Below are 25,823 nucleotides of genomic sequence, written 5' to 3' on the forward strand. Positions count from 1 at the left end.
TGGTGGAGCATAGTAAACACTACTTCAGGACAGAAAGCTCACTCCACAACTGCCTCAACACATAAATCCTGGTTGTGCAGAAATCATCAATAAGATTCTCACGTAGTTTAATTTTGCAGGGTGTCATCTCAAAATAATGACCTCTATTGTAAAAAAACCAACTAAACCAAAGAGGGGGCAGATATCACTTTAATCTACCTAACAAGGCCATGCAATCACAACCAGCAGATGTAACGTGGGAGCACCCCTTGTATTTGCTAACTTTAACACAGTGGGGACGGGAGGGAAGGGCTACTTTCCCTCTGCCAACACCCTCACACATATTCTCCCATCCCAGCCCAATAAATAAGCATTTTATTCTTTTTATGAGAAATCTTCACTAGCACGTCTAATAGTCATCACTTCAGGGCACTGCACACCTGTAAAAGGCTGCTCAAACAATTAAAACTAAATAGTGGTAACTGATGGAGGGTGACGGGGCAGGCTGAGGAGCCGCTGGCTGTCTGGCAGGAGAGGGGGTGCTCTGCTGGCCGGCGATGACGGGGTCACCTACCCCCAGTTCACACACACAGGCAGGGCAGACCCCCCCCTACACTGAACACACCTGTTGCTCTGAAATACATACACGAAGCAGTTTTCTCTTCAACAGAAATAGCTATTACTGCTCAGAATTCCTAACTCCCCTGTGCCGAGATCATTCCTATTTTTCATTTACAAAGCAGACGTTACAATGGGACACAAAATTTGAATCTGTCAATGAAAGTCATGACAAGCGGTAAGAGTAAATGCTAAGCTCGCTAGTTTGTACGTGTTTGCACGTGAAAAAAACTTCTTGGCAACATGATTAAAGCGTGGCAAAGACACCACTCAGACTGCTCCTCGGAGACATACCTCAGCACCAGAACACGACTGTGCCAGCCGCGCACGGGAGAGGAGAACTCTCGCAGGACTCGTTTGTGCCATCTGCTCATTACTGTGCCGCTGACAGCGACTCTGAACACTTCCCTCACAGCTGAAGAGAAGCTGAAAGAAAATCAACTGTTTGCAAGTGTCTTCTGGTCTTTTTCCTGTCTACCATCATGTAAATGATACAAAATCATGATAAAAGCAGGGCTTCCCATCAGTTCTGTCTCATAGATTGACTCCATCTGGCTTGTACAGGCACATAAACACACACAGAAGAAATCAAAACTCAAAATTAAATCTCAAACTTCCGGTGCCTTTAGCAGCACATTTATACAGGGCAAGTCCTGGGAGAGCCACGTCCCTCCCGCGAGCAATCCACCCCAAACCTCCTCTGGCTCCGGCGATGTGCCCGGGCCGGGAGGAGGAACCGGGCTCTGCCTGCGCGGGCACGGCTCCCGCCAGGACCTGACCCTGCTCTGGGGCTGGGCCCTTCCCTGGGAGAGGGGAGGCCTCCCGCGTCCCCCACACCGTCCCACGCCGCAGGGAGCTGACCGTTACTTGCTCCCACCTAAACGTGGGTGAAATTTCTCCCAGTTTTCTCCCACTGCACCCCAGGCTGGGAAATCTGACAGAGTCCACGCGGCCATGACGTGCAGATCAGCCTTACTTTTGGACCCGCACAGAAAGCAGGCTCAGAAGCCTTACGTAAAGGAATCGGTAACCCTCAGTTTAACAACTTTCTGATTTAAAAGAGACAAGGATAGGAATGACAGATTCAAAGACCAGCTTCCCACCAGCTGGATGAACAGGTTGTTCTGTGTTTCCCTGATGTAAAGAGAGGAGCTCACACAGAGCCCTGGACGCCCGCGCCGGGCCAGCGCTGCTAACACTGAATGTTCCCCCGGACTGAAGGTCAGGAACACGCAACGAGGACGAGGGGCTGGGAGACGTCCCCTCACCGTAAGCTGTACCCGCCTGGCAGCTGCAGAAATGAGGACAAACATTCTGTAAATGCACACTCACATGCAATCCTCCCGTACAAAATTAAAGAAAACTGTCCTTTTAAATTTAACTGCACCCCTTACAGTGCATCTTTAATTAACATTAATCCCGAATAAATCCCACAGGACACCTATCTGCGGAGACTTAAGTAAATAACCCCTGAGGCTGTTACCTGAAATAAAGACTCTCAAAACCAAGATTAGTTTGGAGAGGAAATACTGCTTTACTCTGGGCAAGGTGTTAGGTGGAAAACATCCATAATCAAGCACACCACACCAAAGAACTTCAAAGCATTTACACACTCCAAACTACATGACTGTGTGTTTACTGTAATGACTATTGGTTACTTACTTATCACCTCTATCTCTCACTGGTTAGTAACATACTCGCTCCCATTTAAAGTTACAGTGGGTTTGTAATTTTCTGCACAAGCACAAGCTCAAGCTCAAAGGGTGAGGAGCTTTATTTGGGCAGGGGTCTTCAAAGCAGTGGGTGTGATTTTTACGATTATAATGAGGCTAGTTCTTCCAAAGGACACTCTAATCTCTAATTAAACTCATTTATATTAAACAATTTTAACAAGCTTCCATGTTCCGGGCTGTTTCACCTCCTCAAGGACAGTAGCTCCTGATTAGAGGCTCCTTACTAATTACGGTTGATGGTGTGAAGAACAGACTGACCTAGCTGATGTGTCCAATCTGTCCTTGTATTTGATGAGAAACATTTGTATAGACAATGATACCTACTATGTGTCCTTGGGCGCGATGGGAAACAGTTGTGTGGCCTACAGTTCCCCAGTAAACAATACATTCTTTCCTGCAGACAGCAAGCACATAAAATCTAAGCAACTCTGAACAAGGCCTCCTGTTCAGGGTAACAAGGAGACCTGCTGACAGGGGAGGACAAAACACACAGTGGCATCTCCCGGGGGGATCCCCAGCCAAGCCGAGCCCTAGCACACCCCGAGCCCGCGCTGTCACACAAAGTGTTTCACCCCGAGGAGCAGAGTCTGGCTGGGCAGACACCCGCTCCCCCCGCCATGGCCCCAACACCCCCTACACACAGTTCACAGCTCCCAAGAGCCAAACCCCAGCGAGGAGACCCCCAAGGACTCGGAGGCACATCCAAACTCACTCCCCTTCCACGCGGGCTGCTCTCGGCCCCCGGCCCGTGTCCCAGCTCCCCCGCGGGAAGGCGGCCTGCAGCCCCCCGCAGCCAGCCCCAGCTCAGGCTCCCCCTTCCCAGGGGCACCGGTGCTGGCCGCGGGCGCTGGGCTGGACCACGCCTGCAGTGGAGGGTGCTCGGAAGGGGAAAAAAGGGTTAAAGCCTACTAAGGGCAGAGCTCCAGAAAGCCTCTGGAAACTTCCTGGAGGTGAAACCTTTCTCCAGGTGAACGTGCAAAACGTGGAGAGCTATCAGAAGTGATCCTGACACAAGGACCACCCACCCACGGCTTTGGGGCGCCCAACTCAAAGCTCAAGGCACCTGATGCACTCTTAAAGGTCATCAGATTTCGGGGTTTTTTTAGGTTTAGATGCTATTTTTTCTGGCTTTGTTCTCAGAAATTATTTAATCATTTTGGCTGAATTCCCACCCACACCAGCACCCCTTCCCTTCCTTGCACCACGCCCCAGTCCCAGGAGTCAGCCTCAGCAGCCGTGCACCACGGAGAACTGCAAATCACAAGTCAAAAATTCAGCAAAGCTTAAACCACCAAAAAGAGGGCTTTAAGATAGGAAGTGCTTAGCAACTTTAATTAAAGCAAAATCTACCATTTACATCTGTAATTTATGAACTAAAGTGGTCTTTTAAATTAGACATATAGACAGGGGAAGAGGATGACACCAAACCGCAATAAACCCAGAGTTATGACTCAATAGATTCACCTTCTCATGTTTCTTCTCCTCCCAAAACACACCTGTAAAAAGCTCAGACCATTTCTCAGTAAAGGTTTACCTAACCACCACCTTGTCTTTTTAGACCTGGGAAAGTTTTGTGAGCTGTAAACTGACTCTGTAGAAAAGGGGAGACACACACACATGCATGGAAAAAAAAAAAACCCGACTGAATGTTATGTTTCAAGTATAAATAAGAAAAATACAAGTATGGAAAGATCACTTTTTCATGATGAGCATAACACCATAAAACTAACTCACGTTTGCTCAAAACTGAACATAGGATCATTCTAGATTATGAAGCTTTGCAAAGATTTCAACAAACATGGTCTGAACTTCAAGCTTATGACTAAACTTAAAACCAGACATTTCTAATTTGTTTCTTCACAAAGCTCTGGTACACGATTTGTAAATTCCTGTGGATTCTCAACTACAACAAAGTGTCAACATTTTGGGGTTTCAGTACCGTTGTCAGTCCCTCCACCCCCTAACCTGATGTTAGAGAGTTTCTCCTGATTTAAAACAAAAAAACCCCAACCTAATTATAAACGTTTCCCCTATATCCCCAATGTGTCATTTTTATTTTTAATAGTGCTGGCAAATATCCAAAGGTTTAGAATTTTAATTGCTATCGGTAGAATCCCTATGTGCCTTTAAATCTGCAAATTAGGTTGCAACTCTATAAAAAGCTGGAATTTCATGCAGGAATATTGTAATGAATGAGGGTGAGCTGCACTGTAAACCCCTGATTCCAGAGAGATTTTAAATGTAAGACAGGGGGCGGGGTGGAAGAGAGTTTCAGATTTTTAAAAACAAAACCAAAGAAACGGGCCACTGACACCACATATCTCTAGCCCCAGGTCAAGAGTCTGGGACTCGACCGAGGAAGTTTTAGGGACTAAGTGAAAAAGGCCACGGGCTGGTGCTGACCAAACCACACGTGTCTCGTCACCCTTGCACATGTGGACACACAATAAATATTTATGGGTTTGAAGTCAGGAGGAGAGAGTGAAGCTGGCGCTGCCTACAGGCCCACCGACCCTCCGCCACCTTACAGCCCTGCCACTGTCCCTGTCGTCCCTCAGGCCAAAGGGCCAAGCGACCCCGACCATCCTCCCCCACAAAAACATGTTTTGAATCGCAATAATCCACGCTGCTGGCCCCATCGACACGTCTAAGGCAGCTGTCCACAGACATTTTTGTGCCCGTGGCGCTCCGTGGGGTCCCGGGCCGCGTGTGGGGAAGGGCACTGCCCGCGCCCGCCTGCCGCCCACCCCGCGCCAGCAGCAGGAAGGAGAGGGCTGGGGCGCTCTGTGAACGCCCACAGTGTTCTGTTACCTCTCTCTTAGGTAACTTCCACACGCTTCAGTTATTTGAACGCCAGTTTGAACTGCGTCAATCATCACATTTAAAAACCACAGACGTGTTTTAAAAAACCAGCAGACGCAGCCAGAGGAAAAGATTAACACGCTACCGGGCTGCCAGAGCCGTCGCCGAGAGCCACCAGAGCTGCGCAGAGGGACGCTCAGAAGAGCCCAGGGGCCACCAGGACAGGTACGTGCTGCCAGTCTGTGCCCCAGCCTATCTAGCCCCACGTAAATACCCCGCCTGAAAGGGTAACTGGGCCCGGCGGAGGGCAGGCCGAGCACCCGGCCCATAGCCTGGGCTTCGCCTGAGCCAGCCCCGCCTGGCCGCGGCCCCGCCGCAGCCCTGGAGCCCCGGTGCCGCAGGATTCCGGGGCTCCGTTCGCCGAGGAGGAGCGGGGCTGCGCGGGGCAGGAAGGTCCCAGGGCCCGCGGTGCTGAGCCCCGCTCGCTCCCGGCCCGCCTGCACCCCGCGGGGCCGAGCGCAGTCCGGGCGCGTGTGCTCAGGACAACAGCGGCCGCCCGCAGAAAGGCAAGGCAAGAAACAAACCGCTGCTCCCCCCGTTTAAACCACCCGAGTATCTGCAGTCATTTGGGTTTACAAGTTGTGCACACCTGCATAAATATTTTATGGCAGAAAACAAATGTGCAAATGCAGTAGTTCTCTTATACTGTACATTAAAATTAGGAACAATATAATGAAATGAGAGTGCTGCAGTCCGATGCCACTCATGGCATAAATGCACTGGTTTCCATTCCAAGAAATTCTAACGGATGTGCCTCCTTTCCCACAGACATTCCTTGCACCAGTCTGACAGTGTAGCAGACAAAACCAAGAAAACCCCTCGGTCAGGGAGTAGTATATTTAGTTAAAGTAAGACCAAAATCTACTTTTCTTCACTCTAACTGCTAGTGAAGCCTAAAATGTGAGCAAAACAATTTAACAGCTGCTTTCAAAATGTGCTTTTTCTAAAGGCTTCACAAAAATAATGGGATTAATTTCTCCTCTGTTCAAGCAGGAAGAGCGAGCAGTTCACAGAAACTCAGGACTGATTAGAACTATTTGCACATCTGTATATTAGTTTGACAGTGCCTTAACTTCAAAACTTCTAATACATTTGTATAGAACAAGAATGCTACAAATATTACCTTTTTTTAGCATTGTTTCAATTGTCCAAATGTTAGGAAGTTTTAGTATGACCAGCTTTAGTATTAACCAGATCTTTAAACAGATTCAAACCTTCTTCTTGGCTGTTTTAGTTGGTTGGGGCAGGGGGGATTGAACCAAATACTCAGAAGAACTGCTCCAGTGGAAAAGTTTCTCAGAAGTCTGTACGCTTTCTAGAACAAACCCTAATACATTTCCAACCTTTCCCAACATGAGAACAAAGCCCTCCTGAGTAAAGGGGGCCTACAAGAAAGCTGCAGAGGGACTTTCTACAAGGGCATGTGGAGATAGGATGAGGGGTAAAGTTTTAAACTGACAGAGGGAGATTTAGATGAGATCTAAGGCAGAAATTCTCCCCTGTGAGGGGGGTGAGGCCCTGGCACAGGCTGCCCAGAGCAGCTGTGGCTGCCCCCTCCCTGGAAGGGTTCAAGGGCAGGTTGGACGGGGCTTTGGGCAACCTGGGCTGGTGGAAGGTGGCCCTGCCCGGGGCAGGGGGTGGCACTGGGTGGGCTTTAAGGTCCAAACCATTCCAGGATTCTATGATCTGTAAAGTAGCATGAAGAGAGAGAAAACTATTTCTTCCCAATTGCATTCTTTCCATGAAATTAATCAGACAAAATCCTCAGATAATAACTAGTGTTATTCAGGAATGGTTGATGTCTTGTTTTTTTCTGCAGATTCTTGGTATCTCCTAGCAGCAAAACCAACTTGTGCAAGAAGTTTACAATGTCAATCAATGCTTCACATTGCCAGCTTGGTGAAAAAATGGAAGCTTTTACCTATTTTTACTACTTGATTTTTCTGACGGGATTTATTGGAAGCTGTTTCGCACTATGGGCATTCACACAAAAAAATCAGAAACAGAAGTGTATGAGCATCTACTTAATTAACCTCTTAACGGCGGACTTTTTGTTGACTTTGGCGTTGCCAGTAAAGATTATTGTTGACTTAGGAGTTGCGTCCTGGAAACTGAGAATATTCCACTGTCAAGTTACAGCCTGCTTCATCTACCTAAACATGTATTTATCAATTATATTTTTGGGATTTGTAAGCATGGATCGTTGCCTTCAGCTAATGCACAGTTCTAAGATGTATCGCATTCAAGAGCCTGGCTTTGCCAAGATGCTGTCTGCAGTCGTGTGGGCAATGGTTCTCCTCATAACGGTGCCCAACATGGCTATTCCAATAAAGACCATTGAAGAAAGACCTGGTGCGGGATGCATCGATTTCAAAACAAAATTTGGAAGAGACTGGCATGTGTTTACGAATTTCATATGCACAGCAATATTCCTGAATTTTTCAGCTGTGATACTGATTTCCAATTTCCTTGTTGTCAGACAACTCTACCGAAACAAATACAGCGAGAGCTACGCCAGTGTGAAGAAAGCCCTCATCAACATCCTGCTCGTAACTGCAGGCTACCTGCTGTGCTTTGTCCCGTACCACATTGTCCGTATCCCCTACACCCTGAGCCAGAGCGACACCACAACCAGCTGCTCCCTGAAACAGGCTCTCTTCAAAGCTAAAGAATCCACCTTGCTCTTCGCAGTATCAAACCTCTGCTTCGACCCCATTCTGTACTACCATCTGTCCAAATCGTTCAGACTGAAATTTAGTGAGACTTTTGCAGCACCCGAAGAGGCGAAGGTTTTCACAGAGGAAGAGGAACAACACAGAAGCGAAGAGCAGATGCAAAAGTGCTGATTCTGAAAAACATCAGGAGAGTGCAGGCCCGTGCTACAACCAGCGCCTGCGAGCACGGCTGCAGGGGCCAGCAACGGCCCTGCTGAGCACGGCTACGGTGGCCAGCAACGGCCCTGCTGAGCACGGCTACGGTGGCCAGCAATGCCCCTGCTGAGCACGGCTACGGTGGCCAGCAACGGCCCTGCTGAGCACGGCTACGGTGACCAGCAACGGCCCTGCTGAGCACGGCTACGGTGGCCAGCAACGGCCCTGCTGAGCCGTAAGCCCGAGCAGAAGGGAAAAGCTTGAACAGTCCCAACGGCTTTGTTACACGGTCACAGAGAGGGTCGGAACTAGCGGAACGTTCTTTCCGAAACAGCCCGGTGTACCTGGGATGACCCACCAGGGACCAACAACACTTCAGAACACAACGTGCCCAGACAGACTCAAATATACCTTGTACTTATTTATGGTAAAAACACCTGAACTCACCTTTTCTAAGTTAAAGATTGTATACTTACTATATTAAATGACTTGGTGCAATCAAGTGAAGAGATTATTTAATAGCAGTTCTTCAGTTGCAAAGTTTTCACATATACAATTAACCCAAAAGATTTCAGAGTGCATTATTTACTCCAGAAAGTGATTTTAAACTGCACTGATTAAAAATGATTGTATCTGCTTACATCACACCTGCAGTTTTAATAAATAAATTTCTTGTTCTTGCCAAGTTCCATTGCCTCTCCTTGCTGCTGCTTCAACAAATATGAAAAAAGCTAACATGTTATTACCCAGAAAATTCAAGGAAATTTTAAAATTAAGATAAAGAGTAAGTATAAATATCCACTGTGTTCTCTTTGCTTGTGTTTTTATAAAAATTTACCAAAACAGCAACCAAGCTTATTAATACTCTAATTTACAATTACTTCCAAAAAATAATACATATGTAGAATAATCAGTACTCAAAATTTTAAAATCAGTTTGCACAGGCAAATTCCAGACACCTGGATTAGCTCCATCTGTAAATCAAAACATTTCAGAAACAAAACCTAATCAAGTTCTCTTTTTTTCTGATCCTTAAAATGGGCAAAGTATGAGTCAAACTTTAAGCAAGTATTCTAATCTGTCCTGAACAGAAATAGCTCATTCAGTATTCTCATATCAATTCACTTGCAATTAGTCAGAAACCAAACTCAGTGGAGTAAGAAATTTAAAGCAAAGAAAACCTGGATTATCGTAGCAGACTCTCACATGACACTTCCTGTGTTGACAGGATTTAGTATTGTTAAAAAGTTATCATTGTTGTTTAAAAAAAAAAAATAATAATCTCAAGTAGATACATTCCAGTTCAGGGCTTGCTCAGTATTTAGGCCCTTTTTCCAGCACAGCAAAAGGCATGAGGAAGGTTTGGGGTCTGGAATGTTCTTCATGGGGCTTTCTTCAGCTCCCATGAGCCCACAGACACACCCGGCAGCGGCAGCTGCCAAAAATCCACACTAGAAAGAGCAAGGAGTGGGTGGGAGGAAATAACACCATTCTGTCCCCTACACATTTCAGAACTATTTCATCAGATATTTTGTTAGCCATCCATCTGCCCAACTACAATATCAAATTTTCTATTTAGCGAACTCTAATTAGGCCCTGGAACGTGGTGGCTTTACCATGTGCCTGCCTCCCCAGCCCCAGCCGGCCGGCCCACGTTATGACACCCTCACGCATTCTCCCAGCGCAGCCCCTTCCCCTAGAGCAGAGGCAGGGCGCCAGGCGCCGCGGGCAGCGGCCCTCGGGCAGAGCTCACACAGCCCAGCGGAGGCCAGCCAGCAGCTCCTGCTGCTCACACGGCCCTGCGGCCCGTCAGGCGCACCCTTACGCACGCCAGCGCGGAGGCCACTCACCAGAGGTATGGGGAAATGTGTCGCGTACTGCAAGTGGCGAAGGAGGTCGTAATTGGATGGAAAAATCAGTTCTCTCAGTCTTTCCCTCTTGACTGACTTCTCGCTGGTGACCGAAATTCTTCTGTCTAAAGAAGAGTTCACATTCTCACACGACTCCCCAGGCATCGGAGAAAAAATCTAAGTCATGTAAAACAAATGTTTAAGGTAAGTGTAACCTCCAGCTTTCAGAATTCAGCAATTGCATTCAGAGATTTTGTTCTTGCTTACAGTTACTTTTGAGACATCTGAGGGTTCTCAAAGACAGACAAAGCAAGGGCAATTGTAATCAAGCCTGAAACTTAAGATGCATGTACACATCCGATCTCTATGCATACCTCCACTGTTATTAGACAAGTTTTAAATTAGCAGTATTCAGTCAGAAGAAAAGCATTACACTTCAATTTCCACACTTCTTATGCTGCTGTGAGACACAAACTGCGATGAGCTGCTCCAGTGATTGAGGGAAAATAATAGAAAGGGTGAAGTGGGAGGTGACAAGATGCTGCAGGCAGGCATGGACATGTTTGAAACCACCAACATGCCAGATGTCAGCCAGAAACAAGGGTAATAATATCCTGTGAGCGGGGCTGCACCGACAGGCCTGGGCAGAGGAGTCCGTGCGGATGCAGGACGAGGCCCAGACCACAGGAGGATACCAGGAGATTCAAGAGTAATGCAGAATCAGGGTAACAGCAAGGAAAAAGAGAGGGGGAAACAGATGTGGAAGACAGAGCTGAAACACAGAGCAGTCCCTGGAAAAGCAAATGGTATTGGAGGGTTCCTCAACGTCAAAGAAGCAGGTAGCTCTGCGTATTTAACGCTGGGACAAGGGGTGGAAGGGAAGGAGGCAGGGGAGCGTGCGGGCAGAGAGGCAGAGGAGGAGGGAGGAGCTGCGAGCTGTCACACGGCAGGGATGCAGAGAACAGAGGCGATGTGCTGCCGTGGGAGATGGCAGGGCCTGGACACCGAAGGACATTGGCTGTGGGGAAAGCAGCAAGGTGGTGCCAGGGGCACGGAGAGACACTCCGTGGGAAGCGCAGGCAGCAGGCACAGGCATCAAAGGCATGCAGAAAATCAAAAGTTAAACCTACTGGAAATTCCGAACCAAAATCTGCCTTAAAGTCACTCTTGTCTACATCATCAAAAATACCAGTAGTTCCCGAGTCAATGCCCATGTGTTCCATAATACTATGATCCTAATAATTGCCAGAGAGAAAAACAAATATCAGCTACATTTTATTGAAGACCCATTTCACTGCTCACAGGTAAACCCAAACACTCCACCTATTTAAGAGTGAAGAAAAAAATATTAATGGTAAGAATTTTTCAGATCTCGACTTTTAAATCTTTAGGATAAGCGTTAATTCATGGTATTTCTCAAGCTTAAATCCCCAAAAGCACAAAAAAGGGCAGGACCCAAAGGGGGAAACAAAACTTTACAGCATACTCCCGTGAGCAATTCTGCTCCAAGGACACCTACAGAGAGGAAAGCCAACTCTCGCACCTTCCCATGATTTATTTCTTACTTTGTTGTACCACAAAAGGCAACTTGTAGAAACCCCCTATATTTCAGGGCAAATTTGGCCGTGAGACCAAGGTAAGAGACATACAAAAGAAACTACAAAGCCATGTGAGAAGATGATGCTTCAGCTGCCCACAGGCTCCACGTGGACCGTGCAGCAGAACAGGCTACACCTCATCACAGGAGTACACACGTGGTCCGCAGTCTTGAGGTCAGAACCGCCATCCTCCTGCATCAGTTCCAGGAAAGGGTACGAGCTGCTCATCTGGTGGCAGCCTCGGGATCGCCCCTGGACGGTGCAGGGACAGGCCGCGAGGTTTGGCCCCGACAGCTCCCCACACCCCCCGGCAGAGGACGGGGCTGCACAGCGCCCGGCCTGCAAGCCCCAGCTACACAGAGAACAAGGGGCTTACTCCAGGCTCCCCATGGACTCCTCCTGCTTACAGCTCTCCCTTCTCTCAGCTGAAGCACCTCCGCAAATAAGTTTTTCCACTGGTACATTCAGAAGTCTACATTGTGCCCTTCTGTTTGTCCCGAGTTATTCAGATCACCAGATAACTGTCAGGTCAGCATATCTGCACCAAACCAGCAATATTTACAGCTATATACATGAATGAAGCTCATGGATCACTTTCAGTCTTCTCAGAGAGACAAGGAGACACAGATTAAAAAACTTAGTATCTCACATCTGAAATACTAACGTTTCGGTGAAAATCTATGTTTAACAAAACAGAGTACCAAACACAGGAGAAACAGCATGAACGATTACCTCCAGTTTCACATCATGATCCTTAGAATAGTGTTCATCCACAGTTTCCCCATTAGGTGAACGTGGTCTAGTAGTTGCAGTGATTGACAAGTCTCCGCGTGATATTAAAGTGCACATGTACGCATCGTGGGAGAAAACATCGTGACGAGTGAATTCAGAGAAAAGCAGCACCAAATTCACAAACTCTGTCTTCTCATGGTCACTATTTGGGTCAGCTACCAAAAAAAAAAAAAAGTTAGAATGTATTGACTGTAGTTTCAACTTAGAAGTATTTGGGTGTCAACTCCCCAAACTGCAAACCCCAGAAAATTAAGTTTAAAGGCCCACTAGAAATGTCTCAGGCACCCTGCAGAGGTTTCTCTGTCTCCACAGAACAACCCATTTCCCATCTAACCGGCATGTTTTCGCTCTGCTGTCAGCTCCAGACACAGGACAGGCTTCAGAGAGCAGGGGATTCCAGAGCACCCTACCCCATACCCACCTGCCCCAGCTGCGGGGTGTCAGCAGTTACGCACAATGTTCACATACTTCTAAAAACTGAAGAGGGGGGAAGAAGGGCGAGGACATTCCTTGTGTGAAGAAAAATTAAAGCTGAAGCTCTGGGTTGTAACAGACCACCCAACAGCTGTCCTTTCCTCCCAAATTACCTTACTACAGTAAATGTCACAGTCTTATCTATAACACTTTTGTATTTATAACAGAAAACCCTTAAAATATTTTCAAAGAACTCAAGATCTCTGCATGCCAGGCCTCCAAGATGTAAAAGCAATATTTTATTAAATCTTGACAGTGTATTTTATCTATTAAATGTGCTCATGCACATCAGCAAAAAGATTATTAAAATAAATGCATGTTATTTTGCCAGTGCCAAAGCACTAGAGAAATATAACATAAAATTTTGTTATTAAGTTTTTGTTCCCCAGCTGCTCTCCCTACCCTGCCTCGCAGAGCTACCCGGGTGCAGAGGGACAATGCTTCATTTGAAACAAGCACATCAGAAACACAAGCTAAATAACACAAATAGTTTGGATGGTTTATTAAAACCAGGGTCACCAGTGGCATGAAAACAGGGCACTGCCAATACCTCAGAGTCTGTAACAAATTTTTAAGAAGTTTCTCCTTTTTCGGATGTTGAGATTTTTTCAGTATCATGTTTTGAATCACTTAAAACCCCTTTACTTTAAGGGCACTAGAAAAAAAATGCTCTAACTAGCAGTACTTAAGATAACATAAACAGAAGCTACAGTATCAGGCAGTTTTATTAGACCAAGATATTTCATAGAGCAACCTACAGTCAACAAAGATCCTTTTTTCAATCCACCTGTTTGTCAGCTAACAGCTTTTGATTTTATCACTTGTGTGTAATTTCCAAGTCAGCCACTTCGAATGTGGATGTGTCAAAAAGAGGCGAGTGTTAAATATGCACAGAGTGCAAGGAATTTCCTCCAAATCTCTTACAGCTTAAACAGAAATAAACATAGGTTCTGCCAATTTTCCTTTTGTGAAAAGAAAGACATGAAAATCACAGAAAGATCCTGTAACAAGGCAGGAGATTGAAAAAAAAAAAAAGCGTGCATGAGAATAGAGCAGGTTCTCACGGAAACTGTGAACCACGCGCGACAGCAACAGTAACTTCAGCAGCCAAGCAGCAGACCAGTTGCTTCTGACCTACTTTGGAATATAAAATAGTTAATACTCACATAATGAGGGAGCTTGTGTATCTAAAAATCTTAGTAGGACATTCTGAAAAACAGGAAGACTGGAACCTGTCAAGGAGGCTGAAGACAGAGACTCCTTTTCATCTAGGACTTCAGATTCACCACATCTCTGCACAGTTAGATAAATAAAAAATAAAAAGCATGCACCTACACACAAATGCATACAAAATTCCACAATTTGCATCTGAGTCAACCATACATGTGATTGTTTCCTACCTCTTCATAAAATCCAGACTTGCTCTAGAACGACAGGCTTTCCCATTACCTAGTTTGGTTATTTCTAAGGTGGTTTATTTAATCACTTTGGATTACTTATTGAAAAGGAATGTCTGAGACATGTACCATCATCTGCAACGACACGGTTTCATATAAAAGCAAAAATTGAAGATACAGAACTTCCAGGACCAATGTGAATACAGAAGGTACCTCATCTCTGTGTGCGCTACACTACCGGCAGCAATAACCAGGGAGTTACTGAGGGGATTTTGGTGGGAGCGAGGCAGAAGCAGCACAGCGAGCTCCCTTCCCCCTGCTCCATGGTTTGTGGTGCCGGAGCAGGGCGGCCCTGGGAGGGGGCCTGTTCCTGCCCGCCGAGGCTGTCCGTACGTCTGGCTGCAGAGACGCGCCCAGCGCGCTCTCACCGAGCCGGACGGGCACCGCGTCACCTCCTGGGGCCAAAACCCGACGCCAGGAGAACCCCACGCTGTACAGATGGGGGGGGGCTGAGGTAGGACACGTTTCATCTGCCCTGAAAACAAAGATGTTCTACAGAATGCCACATTTACAGTGACACTCAAATTTTGCCTCAAAAAGGATCTTAGTTTTGGCATGTTCCCAGAGGCCCTGCCAGAACAGCCCTGCCCCACCAGCCAGACCCACAGCCCACTTCTCAAGGGACTCCATGGAAGTCAAACCCTTCAGACACACAGACATAAATCAGATAACACAAACAATTCCGAGTCAGGTTGCAACTTCTTCTTCTTTTAAACAGAAGGCTTTTTCGTTTTAAATTGATCTAGAATTTAAAAACTGTAGATTGATGACAAAAACCCCCGGTGCACCCAATGCCATCAAACTTGCTTCTTTTGTAATGAGATTAAAGTGATGTTTCCTCAGAAATACCTTAGTTTTTAAGCGGACTGTTCGCACTACTCTGGAAGTAGAAATAACTTACTTCTGCTTCAATTTCCGCTTGTCTCTTCTCCAGGAGCTTGGCTACGGCCATGGCCCTGTGCTTACCAGACCTTTTACAGCTCACAGCCCACTCACAGAGCAGCGTTACCACAGCCTCGTCGTTTGGGGCTACCTGTTCAGTGAAGAACAAAGACAGAAACGCATTTCACCCATTGCCAGCGGGCTTGTTTCTGAGCAAATAGCAGCAGCCAGAGTTCTGGGGGATGAAGACAAAAGCCGCTTTTTATTCTTTAGTACAGACAGATGCACACATTTGCTTTATTCACAGTGTTTTCAAATGAAACATAATCTGGAAGCCAGAGAGGGCAATCTCAGTATTCACACTGCTGACACTCAAATCAAAATTTTCCTTTATCGTAATGCTGCTTCACAAAACCAGAAAAGGGTGATCTGCTTTATGAGAAAGAAACAGGAAAAGCACAGCACACAGCCTCTCAAGCCAATCAACACCCAGAATTTACACTTTCCTTACATCAGTTCTCCCAAACCTCCTTCATCTCTTTCCAGATCGTTACTTGCACCCCACTGATGCATTAAAAAAAACGCAAACACCCCTAACCTCTAAAGGTGTTATCTATCAGATAACCAAGGCCAAAAAACTCCATGAAAACTCAATTTATTTCTGACCTAACAGACATTTTTAAGAAGCGTCACTTTTTTAGAAAATCTGAATGCAATCCAGAAAAACGGGATATGGTTCGCTTCTACCTATTGAGTGTTCAGCCAATCTCCATTTCCACTAACACCCACATTTTGGAAGTATTTTTCTTGTGTGCTACTGAAGTGGATCTGCTGAACTTCCTCATTCCTGCCCAAGCTGGCTGCCATCTCTGAACACTTAAACATAAGACCGACCTGCACATTAAGCAGATGTGATTTTTCCTCTTTCCCCAAGATCAGTGGAAACTACACTTTCCAGTAAACATCAGAAGTGCTAGAGTCAAGCACAGCCCCCTGAGAAAACAAACACTTTTTGTCCGAGTGATTGGGCATTAGAGACCCACAAGCATGAAAGTTACTGCTTCAAAGCCACCCCAGTCATCCTCAAAAAATACAAACCAAGGGTATGCTAAACAAGGCTGGTGTGTACCTGCACACACACCGCCCAGGGAAGCTTCCTGTAAGTGCGCTCCAACAGGTGAGCGAGTAGGGGGTACTAAACAACTAGAGGTGGGGGAGTGGAGGGGAGACGGGAAAATGCTTTTCTCTTACCCAGCTGAGTGACGTGGTAACGTCACTGCTGCTGCGGTTGGGTGCAGTCAGCTAACACCAGAAGCACAGATACATTTTTGAAGGCAATACAGAGCACCTGAAAGAGTCTGACCTTCACACTGACTTCCTTTTCTTTCTGCTAACAACAAAACCCCCAAGTGCTGCTGTACCTCAGGCAGGAGCCAGGACCTCAGAGCTGAGGCAAAGCGCCTCAGGTCGCCCATTCCCTGAAGCTGTGCCTGTGCCACATCCCGCGGTGTCCCAGGGGCAGCGGCGCTGGAATGCTGCTGTCCCTCGGCCTCTCCTGACAGGGGACCGCAGCTCAGCTCACACAAGGAGCCAGGGAGGCTCCTACACCTGAAGCCCTTCAGAGAAGTAAAGGAGGGAAGCCTTGAGGCAGTCAGGCGACAGGACACTAAGGCCGAAGGTCAGAGCTCACCGTGCTGGGGCAAACACGGAGAGGGAAATCCTGGCAAGAGACATGTAAAGAAGACTTACGCGGGGTACTTCTGAAGGAAAAAACGGTTCTCAAAGTGTTCCTACATGCTTCTGTTTTGGCCTAAAGAAACGGGCTTAGGTTGTTTTAGGAAATGTCAAACTGTAGAAGAAGAAAGCCGATTTTTGGCTTTCAATTATCTTCCACTTGAGAGAAACAAGGGTGCTTTTCCCCTAAGGAATACACACACTGTTCAAACATTGCCAGCACGCAGACAGACTGAGGAACGCACAAGCACGTGCACACGTACAAGCATTTCTTTCAGACGCTGCCGGAGACACTAAGCCAGGAATAGCAGCCTGTTACTCGACTGCCCTCAGAGCTGCGCTCAGCAGCGCAGCAAAGCGAAACCGCCGAAGCCTGCAGCCAGCGAGCTTAACCACTTCCACTGCCGCTGCTCCGTTGCCCCAGGCAGCAGATGTTTAAGCCTTACAACAAACGTGAAAACAGCCCAAAGTGCAACTCTGGTCACCATATAGAGAACACAGATGAACAAAATTCAAAGTAAATCTCACGCGCCCCTGTTTTTGGAGCCCTCGTGAGTATCCCTTGCAGCTCCGTGCCTGTGCCGCTTCCCTCCGAGGGCTGAGAACAGAAGAGGTGGCAGGGCTGGGCCTGTGCCCACCAGTGAGCCCACCTGGCCCTGCTGCCCGTCCTTGCTGCCCAAGCACATGATGGCTGCACTGATGGGTCACAATTAACAGGACACCTCGTGGGCATCACACGCCCAACTGCCTGCGATCAAGGACTAAGGCTCAGTTACCCCAGGAGGTTCTTTTCCTGAGGGGTTGTTGGGTCACGATCTTTCAGAAGCTCAATGACAATGAGCTCAGCAGAAACTAAATAACTTTATGATCAACAGCAAGTTGCACATTTAGACTTTTAGGTGTGAAGCCAGCAACAGTCACTATCTTTTTTTTTTTTTTAAACTAAAGATTGCATAAATGACTTATTTGATAGCCTAAAGAAAAGAGAAAAAACAGGGTAATCTGACCTTTTTCTGTTAAAGCTGGATGTTATTTCAAGAAATGCTGTGAATTCTTACTGAACAGCACTTCCATGCGTAGCTCTACCCACACACCGCAGCACTGGCGACAGCTCAAACACACCTTCCTATTGGAGCACAACTTGCAGATTTGCTTCAGATCATGAGACTGTGGTCAACAAAATATTAAGCACTGCTTTGAAGCTGTCTAATATAAAAAAAAGAAACAAGTTGTGTGTCCTTTTTAATGACCCCATCAGTCATTTAAGTCACAGAATAAATTTTCCCCTTCCAGAGAGATTTTGTGCTTCAACTCCCTTAGACAGCAAGGCGAGCAGGAGTCTGATGGAGTTACTGAAAGAATAAAGGGTGAAAGTACCCACACTAACAGCCTGAGATCAGTAAGAAATTCAAGCATCTGAACTAATGCTAACCACATTATTAAACATGTTACAAGAACGCACAGAACATGCTCTATCTTCTCAGTGCTTGTGGAAATAAGACTCCAATTCTGCAGATATTTTAATCCATTATATTTTGCTGATCTTGTCTCTCTTACCCATCGTGCATCCCAACATGCTCAGATTCAGGGCCCTTACGTACTAACAGACTGTTTAAATTGCAGCTTACTAACCCAAAAGGCATGGTTAGGCCTCCTTTCCCACAGACACAGCAGGGCTGGGGTTTTTTTTTTGTTTCATTTCCAGCAAAGTGATCTCAGAAAGACAAATATTAACTCTCTGAATTTGTAACAAGCCCTATGCGTGAGAACCAAGTTCAAAACAGGACTTTTTCACTCTAAAATGAAAAACATCTCTTGGCATCGTAAGGATTCAGTTGCACTTCAAAAAAAACGTGAGAAGCAAGACTGAAATACAAGATCAGAGACCCAAACCTTACAAGCAATCAGAGTGCACAAATATCCACGAAGTTTCAGGATTCTATATAATGATTTAAAGAAATTCAATATCAGTCCTTAAAAATCAAGCCCTCTTTCCTTTCACCTGCTTACTGCTGCATACTAGCTAGAAAATACTGGTATGAAATTTCATTTACCAGGTATCTCTCCCACTGCTTAGGGGTGTTTCAAGGTGTACTTAACCACATTGCATTTTTCTACACAGAAGACTGACAAGTTAAAAAGTCTCACAAACCATTCTAAACCAAAACAAATTAAGGGGGGGGAATCCTTTCTCAAGTTTAGTTGTATCTCTGAGGGGCTACGACAGATAAAATACAGGTAGACCAAAAGTCAGGTGAAAGTTGGGTGGGTTTAAGGCCCAGGAAGATGACAGATGAACTCAGAGAGGAGTTCTCAGAGACATTATGAAAAAGTCCCTGTTGCATTCGCTGGCTCCCTCTTCTGAGAACTCTACTTGTGCACAAATTGACTCAAGCCTTCAGATCTCTGAAAGAGGGTGGAGAGGAATCGGAGGTGTTCCAAATCTGGGTGAGTGCAACACGGTTTTATTCTCATTTCAAACTGTGTGGTAGCAATACAAACTGTTCACTGGATCGATTTCTGTAGCAGTGACTCCCCAATAACCACCGCAGTGGTAATCACTCCAGAGCTGTGTGCAGAGACGTTGCGAGTCAAGAAGTGTCAGGTGGAAAATATCTGTGGCTAGCAAATAAGGCCAGTAGTTTTCTCTGCAACACCATCTCAAATGAAAGTGAATTTACTGCTTTATGCCACGTCATAGATTTCTAGATTTCAAGTCCTCCTACTCAGCCAAATCTACTCAGAAACTCTCTACAAGTCAGTGAAACAGAACTAGAAATGAGACATCCTTTGTGTTACTCACTGTGCACACAGTCACACTCAGGGGGTAGTGTCCTTTCTGTATTAACTGTGATGGTACATTTCTATCGGCTGCCAGACCTTCCCACCACAAGAATTCAACAACTGTTATTATCATTTAGAACTTTCTGGATAAAAAGCTGAGCATCTGGCAGATGTAGCAAGTGCTGCTGTCTGGGCTGCTCACAGAGCCTGACAGAGGCCCGGTGCCCACAGGGAACCTCCCCCACGAGCACCCAGGCTGTGACCCACGACCAAGGCTCAGGCCTCGTGGCTGCTCCTACGGGATTCCACAGGGACAGTCGGTCAGAAGCTGCAATGCAATTCGTATCTCCTATTTAAAGTCTGCTTAATAATAAAGTCAGCATTTAATAATGCTCCTTCATGCTAAGGCGTCTCCAAGTCACTGGAGAAGCATCAGCTTCTCCTCCCACCTCCGTGGCCTCTCTCGAGGTCCAGGCTGGAGGGTTTGCTCTGAGTCTGGTCAAAATGTGGATTTAACATTCCATTTTCTCAGAGAGCTTCAGTGTGCCACCTCTGCCCCGTGCAACACGCTGCTCAAAACCTGTGCTCGGTTCAACACCTGCCTTCCACCTGCCCCATTGCCCTGTTCCAACTCAGCATACCCCCTGCTCTGCGTTTTCCTCCATTTTGCTCTCTCATGCTGTGTCACCGATGTCACCAGACCCCAGCCTTCAGCACCCCTCCTCTGCAGCTCCCCATGGGTGAAAAGCAACTCTTCCCCCTGCAGGGCCCTTCTGCTCTGATACTTGGAACCATGAGTTATATATTAAAACAACTCTGAAGAAATCAACAGGTGTATGAAAGCAGCATCCTGGGCGCGTTTGTGTGGTTTCAGTCTCTCTCAGAACCGAAGCTTTCAGCAGGAGCCACCTCCCTCCCATCCCAGCACGTGCCCAGCGCTCTGCACTGCCACTCTCATGTGTACCTGCTCAGCCTTCACGACAACATTTTGCAATCCAACAGGAAAAACAGACAGGAAATAGGCTCCAACCATGTTTGTCGGGCTCACATCAAAACAGGGGCAGATAGCTGTCCTTCAAAGTACATTTTGCTTTAAATAACTACGTCAGTAAGCAGACATCCTAGTGATGGGCATCTTATTTACTAAATAAAAGTCCCTGCAGGCTCACACGAGTTGCCAGCTGAAAACAGAGTGTACACGACCTCATAACTTCCGGCCTTTTCTGCCAAGAAAAAACAGCCAGAGTTTATTCAGGGGGAAGGAAACAGAGACAAGAAGAGACAAACAGCATGGCATGTGGTGACATCCCCGCGTGCTCAACCTCACAGCGCTGCAGCGGGGGCGCAGGGGGTGCGGGGAGGCACTGACACCCCGCAGCTGTCCAGTGGCTCCGCCGCCCTCAGCCAGGGCATGGGCCCAGGCTTCACCCCCCAACAGCCCACCTGGGAGCCCACCAGCAAAACGCTCCACCAGTAACTCAGGTGTAACTTTGGCACTGCAAATGTCAAAAGTACCATCCATCGGGCACTCAGCATCCCAAGGCAACCTCTTGTCTAGCTGCCACGAGTTACCCGAGCCAAGTGACAACTAACAGCCTTGAAAACTCCAGAGGAGGTTAAGAACCTGCAGATAATTTAAAAGTTTAATTTCCTATCAGCTCCAGATCCAGTCAGGCAAGACCGAAACTTTCAAAGCTCAGTTTCTTTCTCTCAGAAGCGGTCAGCATCTTCTCTGCTTCTGCTCTGCCTGCAGCCTCCTGTGACCGCTGCGCAAACACAGGCACGTGTCACTGACGTACGGCAACGCTTTACCCCTACTCAGCATTCTCCACCTCGGAGGAAAATGTCATGCCACTAGGAGACAAGCAGCCCTTCATAAAAACGTTTGGTACCCAGAACTGAGGAGCCCATGTCTTGAGAGCTGTTTTCAAGCAGCTCAACCTCAAGTCATAAAGTACCATGAGACAAAGGCAGTAACTAACAGCAGACCAGGCTAGCTTACATTCAGAAGTCTCCCTACCACTGCCTTTTTAAATAAGTTTGTTAGCACAATTGTAGCTGGAACTCAGAAAAACTTTTTGAAATACAGACAGGGAGAAGGAAAAAAAGATACAAATAGAACTGCAGAAGAGCCACAGCACAGAACCACACCACCTGGCCCCAAAAGCAGACGAAAACAAAAAGCTAGCATGGAAACCATAAAGCATATCACACCCTACCCATTTTAAATTACAAAATAACTTCTGTGTTGAACTTCTGATTCCATTCAAGCATCAGGGTTAAGAACACCCAACCACTTCACCTGCCTGGACAGCTCTCCCTCCTCCGGTGCTCTCTCACAGCTGTAACAGTGTATTTGAATCAGAAGGACAACTCTGGCAAGAGTTCCCTCCTCCCTACCAGTTCTGAGCTTCACAGACAGGGTTTGTGGGCAGGTGTATCTCTGGAAATGCTGCCAGAGACATTCCCCCCCGACACTATGTTCTGCTTGCTCATTGCAAAGTCATTAAAACGCTGGCTGACAGTTATTATGCAGTATTTCTGTGCAACAGAGGGTCTTGGATTGAGGCCATCAATCACTGAGAACACAGCCATGAACAAAAAACAGGTGCATTCAAAAAACAAGCTATTTTGCATAAAAGTTTTTTTAACATTAACATGAGCAGCTATGACATATTCACTAATACTTTCCACTTTAAAATTTTACTTCAACAGTGTATTATTAAAGCTGGCTATTCCTTTTTTCCCAAAACGTTTTCCAAGGAAACTCAAAAGTTTGACATTATACATATGCCTAGTGACATTATCATCTGCACTGCACAAAAAAAAAGTAAAATGTTAAAGATTTCAGATAAAGTTTCTCATGATCTCTGAAAACGGATTTAGGAGCACAGGTAAAAATATCAAAAAATGTAAGAGTATGCAGTTTTAGAATATTTTACTATACGTAATAACCTATCAATTTACTAGTTTCTACAATAGATGTAAGAGCTGTTATCAAACACTAATCCCGTGTTTAACTAGGCAGCACCCAAAAAACAAACCACATAACCCTGATCATTTCTCCCAAATGAGGTTTACAGTACGTAGCACTGAAGAATTCAGTTATAACAGCAAAGAACCGTTTTCTCCTAACAAACCAAACATCAGGTGGTCAAGAAAAAATAACATCAAGAAAACACAAAGCTTTTGTGTCAAATACACGCACACAAAATTCTCATAAGTAAAAATAAAATCCATTGTCTACAGATTATCAAGTGAGAGGAGAGTGTAGCCATTACCTCTTGGTTGTCTTTATTCTGATTTGCCCAGAAAATCTTATGATAAAGTGTCTCCATGGAATTGCTAGAATCTGATCTGTCAAAACAGTGCCGATCCAACACTTCCAAGGTGTGCAAAACTCGGCTGATGGTGACCCCTAGAGATGGGAGTTAGGAGGACACACAAAAAATAAATTTACAATGGTTGACGCTGCATTGCATTTATCTGTCAATTCTATTACTAGAATTAATCCTGGTACAACAGGATTATACTCAGAGAAGAACAGATGTAAATCCTAAAGCTCCCACTGCTGGTTTCATTTTGAGCTGTCTTACCAGCAGTTGATTCTTGGCACTTGTCGAAAGACCACCGCACCTCCACAGCACGACCTCTTTGTTTTATCTGCTGTTCTACTTCATAAATCTTTGCCCGAACCTGTAAAAAAGACAGCTGCTAATTAGCTAGTGGTGGGAAGTCTCGATTTTCACCTCCAACTTGTGACAGCTTTCTCAGCAGGAGCAAGGTACCCTATGGTGTGCCACAACACTCCCTACATTTGGGAACAACAAACTGAAGTATGTTCTGTTCAAACACTTTTGTCTGTTACAAATCCTCTTGTACACTAAAACATCTTTTCCTGGTATCCCATCCAACAAAAGTTAACTTTCAGCGTGCCTGAAAAGTCTCATCTCAATACAGTACGCCAAGCTTCCTCTTGTTTGCCCTTTTACATCTTAAAGTAATTGTGGTTTAATAACAGAAAACATCTGAAAGTAAATAAAATTCCTGGTATTTTCACAAAATCAGCACCTGGATGAAGTACAAAGTAAGGTCATCACAAACTAGCACAACACTACTCTAGACCTACAGAAATACCTAAACTTGGCAGTAAATCCTAATGATCCCAAATCATTATTTGGGATATAAAACAGATCTCACTAATGTGACAATGAAAAAAGCTTACCTGCTGATTAAATGCTGAATTTCCACCTGGCATAGGTAAACTAGATGGAGCAACTTGAAGTAAATCCAGAGGTGAGCCTGGATTAATGTTCTTATTTTCATTTGTGGAATAATTCCACACCAAGGCACTTGGGCAACAAAGAGTTACAGTCTGCAAGCAATAGTACAAAACAGAAGTAATTTCTTTTTCTAAACACATGTGATAGACAATACTGACAATAAGAGCCCATGAGACTAGGATCACGTTTGTTGTAACTACTGCAGTGAAAGAAACAAAAAGACAGGCCTACGCACAATTACTTTAAAACATCCATTTGAGGAAATTCAACTAATATATTATTTTCCTTCTTCATTATTAAAAAAGAATGTAAATATATAGGTGTTCAATTCCCATTTGTATTGCTTTCGAAGAACATCACCAAAGGTTAAGATCGGTCCGATCCTCCCTGCGAAACCTGAAGGGGCTTTACAGAAAGGAAGTTTTGGTGTTCAGCTTACAGAGAGAAGCTACAAGTGAAAAATTAAAATTTTAAAAAATCAGTTAAAATCAACTCTCTGTGAAGATTTTAAAGCACAAAAGGGTCACTGAAATGCACCACAAACTTAAGATTGACTTCAAAAGAAGATCTCACATAGGCAGGATTCAAAACATTTTACAAGGGCTTGTCAGCAGGTACCCGCTGCCCTGTGGCACTGGGAACCGTAGGGAGCGGCACCAGCAGGCCTTGGTGTTCTGGGGTCAGACCTTGAATATCACCAAAAATGATGGAAGGTGATTCATCTTATAGATGCTTATTTTTGAGGCTGCTGGGGAAGCTCCCCCAGTCCAGATCTGGATTGCAAGGCAGCCCCTTGGCAAAAACACTGCCCGGAGAAAGGCTCCTCCGAAAAGGCAGAGAGCCTGTCTGAAGCCAGGCCGTCCTCTGGACCCGCTCGGTAGCACAAGAAAAAGGAGCAGAGAGCAGAGCAAACACACACAGACCGACCCAGACAGCGCGGGAAGCACAAGGATTACAGCGCTGCTAGGAGGAGAAGCTGTAAAGCTGCCGGAGTGCACAAGCACCCAGCAGCCCGGGAGGGAGACAAAGGCTGAGGCTCCCGGGACTGACCCGTGTTCAAGATGGATGCCGAGCGCCAGACGGATCGAACCCCCCGACGCGGGCACCTCAGCACCCCTCAGAGAGCACCCACCGGGCCTTCCCCGCACCAGGCCTGGCGCTCCCCGCACCGCCACGGCTGGGGGAGAGCGTCAGCCCCGGCCAGGGAGCCGCGAGCCGCAGAGCGCTCGCTCGGTCGCTGCGGGGACGGGCCGGCACCCCGCAGCCCGCCCGCAGAGCTCGGGGGCTGGAGACCGGTGGGACGCGCCATCCTGGGCGGGGAGGGGGTGACACCACCTGGCGAGGTCCCTGCCGGCCTCAGCCCCGTGACCCGGGCACCAGCACACGGCCGGGGCCTCCCCCGGGCCGTCCCCACACAGCCCCAGAGACAAACCAGGGCACGGGCAGCGGCAGGAGGCTTTGGGGATGTCTCACCAGGTCAGCACTCGGGAAGGCAAACAACCACAGCTCGTCATACAAGTCCTTTTTTTAGAAAATAATTACTCTCTTGACAATTCTGCTATTGCTGAGCAACAAGGACAAGTGAACAGTCTCTTCTCTTCCACGGTGTTAAAAACTCTGGAAGTTGATACAGCCATATAAAATCCTGACAAGACCAAACCGAAGCGGCCTGTGGCGGCACCGTGCCTCGGCAACAAGGCGGAAGAAGCAAGGCCAGGCTCCGTGGCCGGGCCTGCGGCGGCGGCACGCTGTGAGCGGCTCTGCTGGCCGCGCACGGACGGGGCTCACAGACACGCAGAGCGCCGCCAGCAAGGCTCACCGCAGGGGACGGGCTGCGCCACCCTGGCACCGAGCCACTCTGTCCCGCAGCAGAGGTGCGGACGGACACACGGACGCACACGCTTCCC

The 25,823-nt window shown here is 46.7% G+C and overlaps 2 protein-coding genes across 5 annotated transcripts in view; one reads left to right on the forward strand and one right to left on the reverse strand.

Annotated features, from left to right (window-relative positions):
- MED12L (mediator complex subunit 12L) overlaps positions 1–25,823 on the reverse strand; it is a 134,459-nt gene that overhangs the window by 93,416 nt on the left and 15,220 nt on the right. For 3 of the 4 annotated variants that reach the window (XM_074912725.1, XM_074912726.1, XM_074912724.1), the window contains exons 8-15: positions 23,859–24,008; positions 23,230–23,329; positions 22,915–23,051; positions 15,135–15,266; positions 13,943–14,069; positions 12,243–12,457; positions 11,043–11,147; positions 9,913–10,089 (exon numbers count right to left, since the gene is read on the reverse strand). In XM_074912725.1, the coding sequence (XP_074768826.1) occupies positions 9,913–10,089; positions 11,043–11,147; positions 12,243–12,457; positions 13,943–14,069; positions 15,135–15,266; positions 22,915–23,051; positions 23,230–23,329; positions 23,859–24,008 (1,143 nt within the window). The remainder of the gene's footprint in view (positions 1–9,912; positions 10,090–11,042; positions 11,148–12,242; positions 12,458–13,942; positions 14,070–15,134; positions 15,267–22,914; positions 23,052–23,229; positions 23,330–23,858; positions 24,009–25,823) is intronic. The other variant, XM_074912727.1, reaches the window with a different exon arrangement.
- On the forward strand, positions 5,226–8,038 carry GPR171 (G protein-coupled receptor 171). Its single transcript, XM_074912435.1, has 2 exons — positions 5,226–5,357; positions 7,012–8,038. The coding sequence occupies exon 2, from the start codon at positions 7,061–7,063 to the stop codon at positions 8,036–8,038; it is 978 nt and encodes a 325-aa protein (XP_074768536.1). The 5' UTR covers positions 5,226–5,357; positions 7,012–7,060.

This window comes from Athene noctua, chromosome 8 (assembly GCF_965140245.1).
Source record: "Athene noctua chromosome 8, bAthNoc1.hap1.1, whole genome shotgun sequence".
Taxonomy (NCBI): domain Eukaryota; kingdom Metazoa; phylum Chordata; class Aves; order Strigiformes; family Strigidae; genus Athene; species Athene noctua.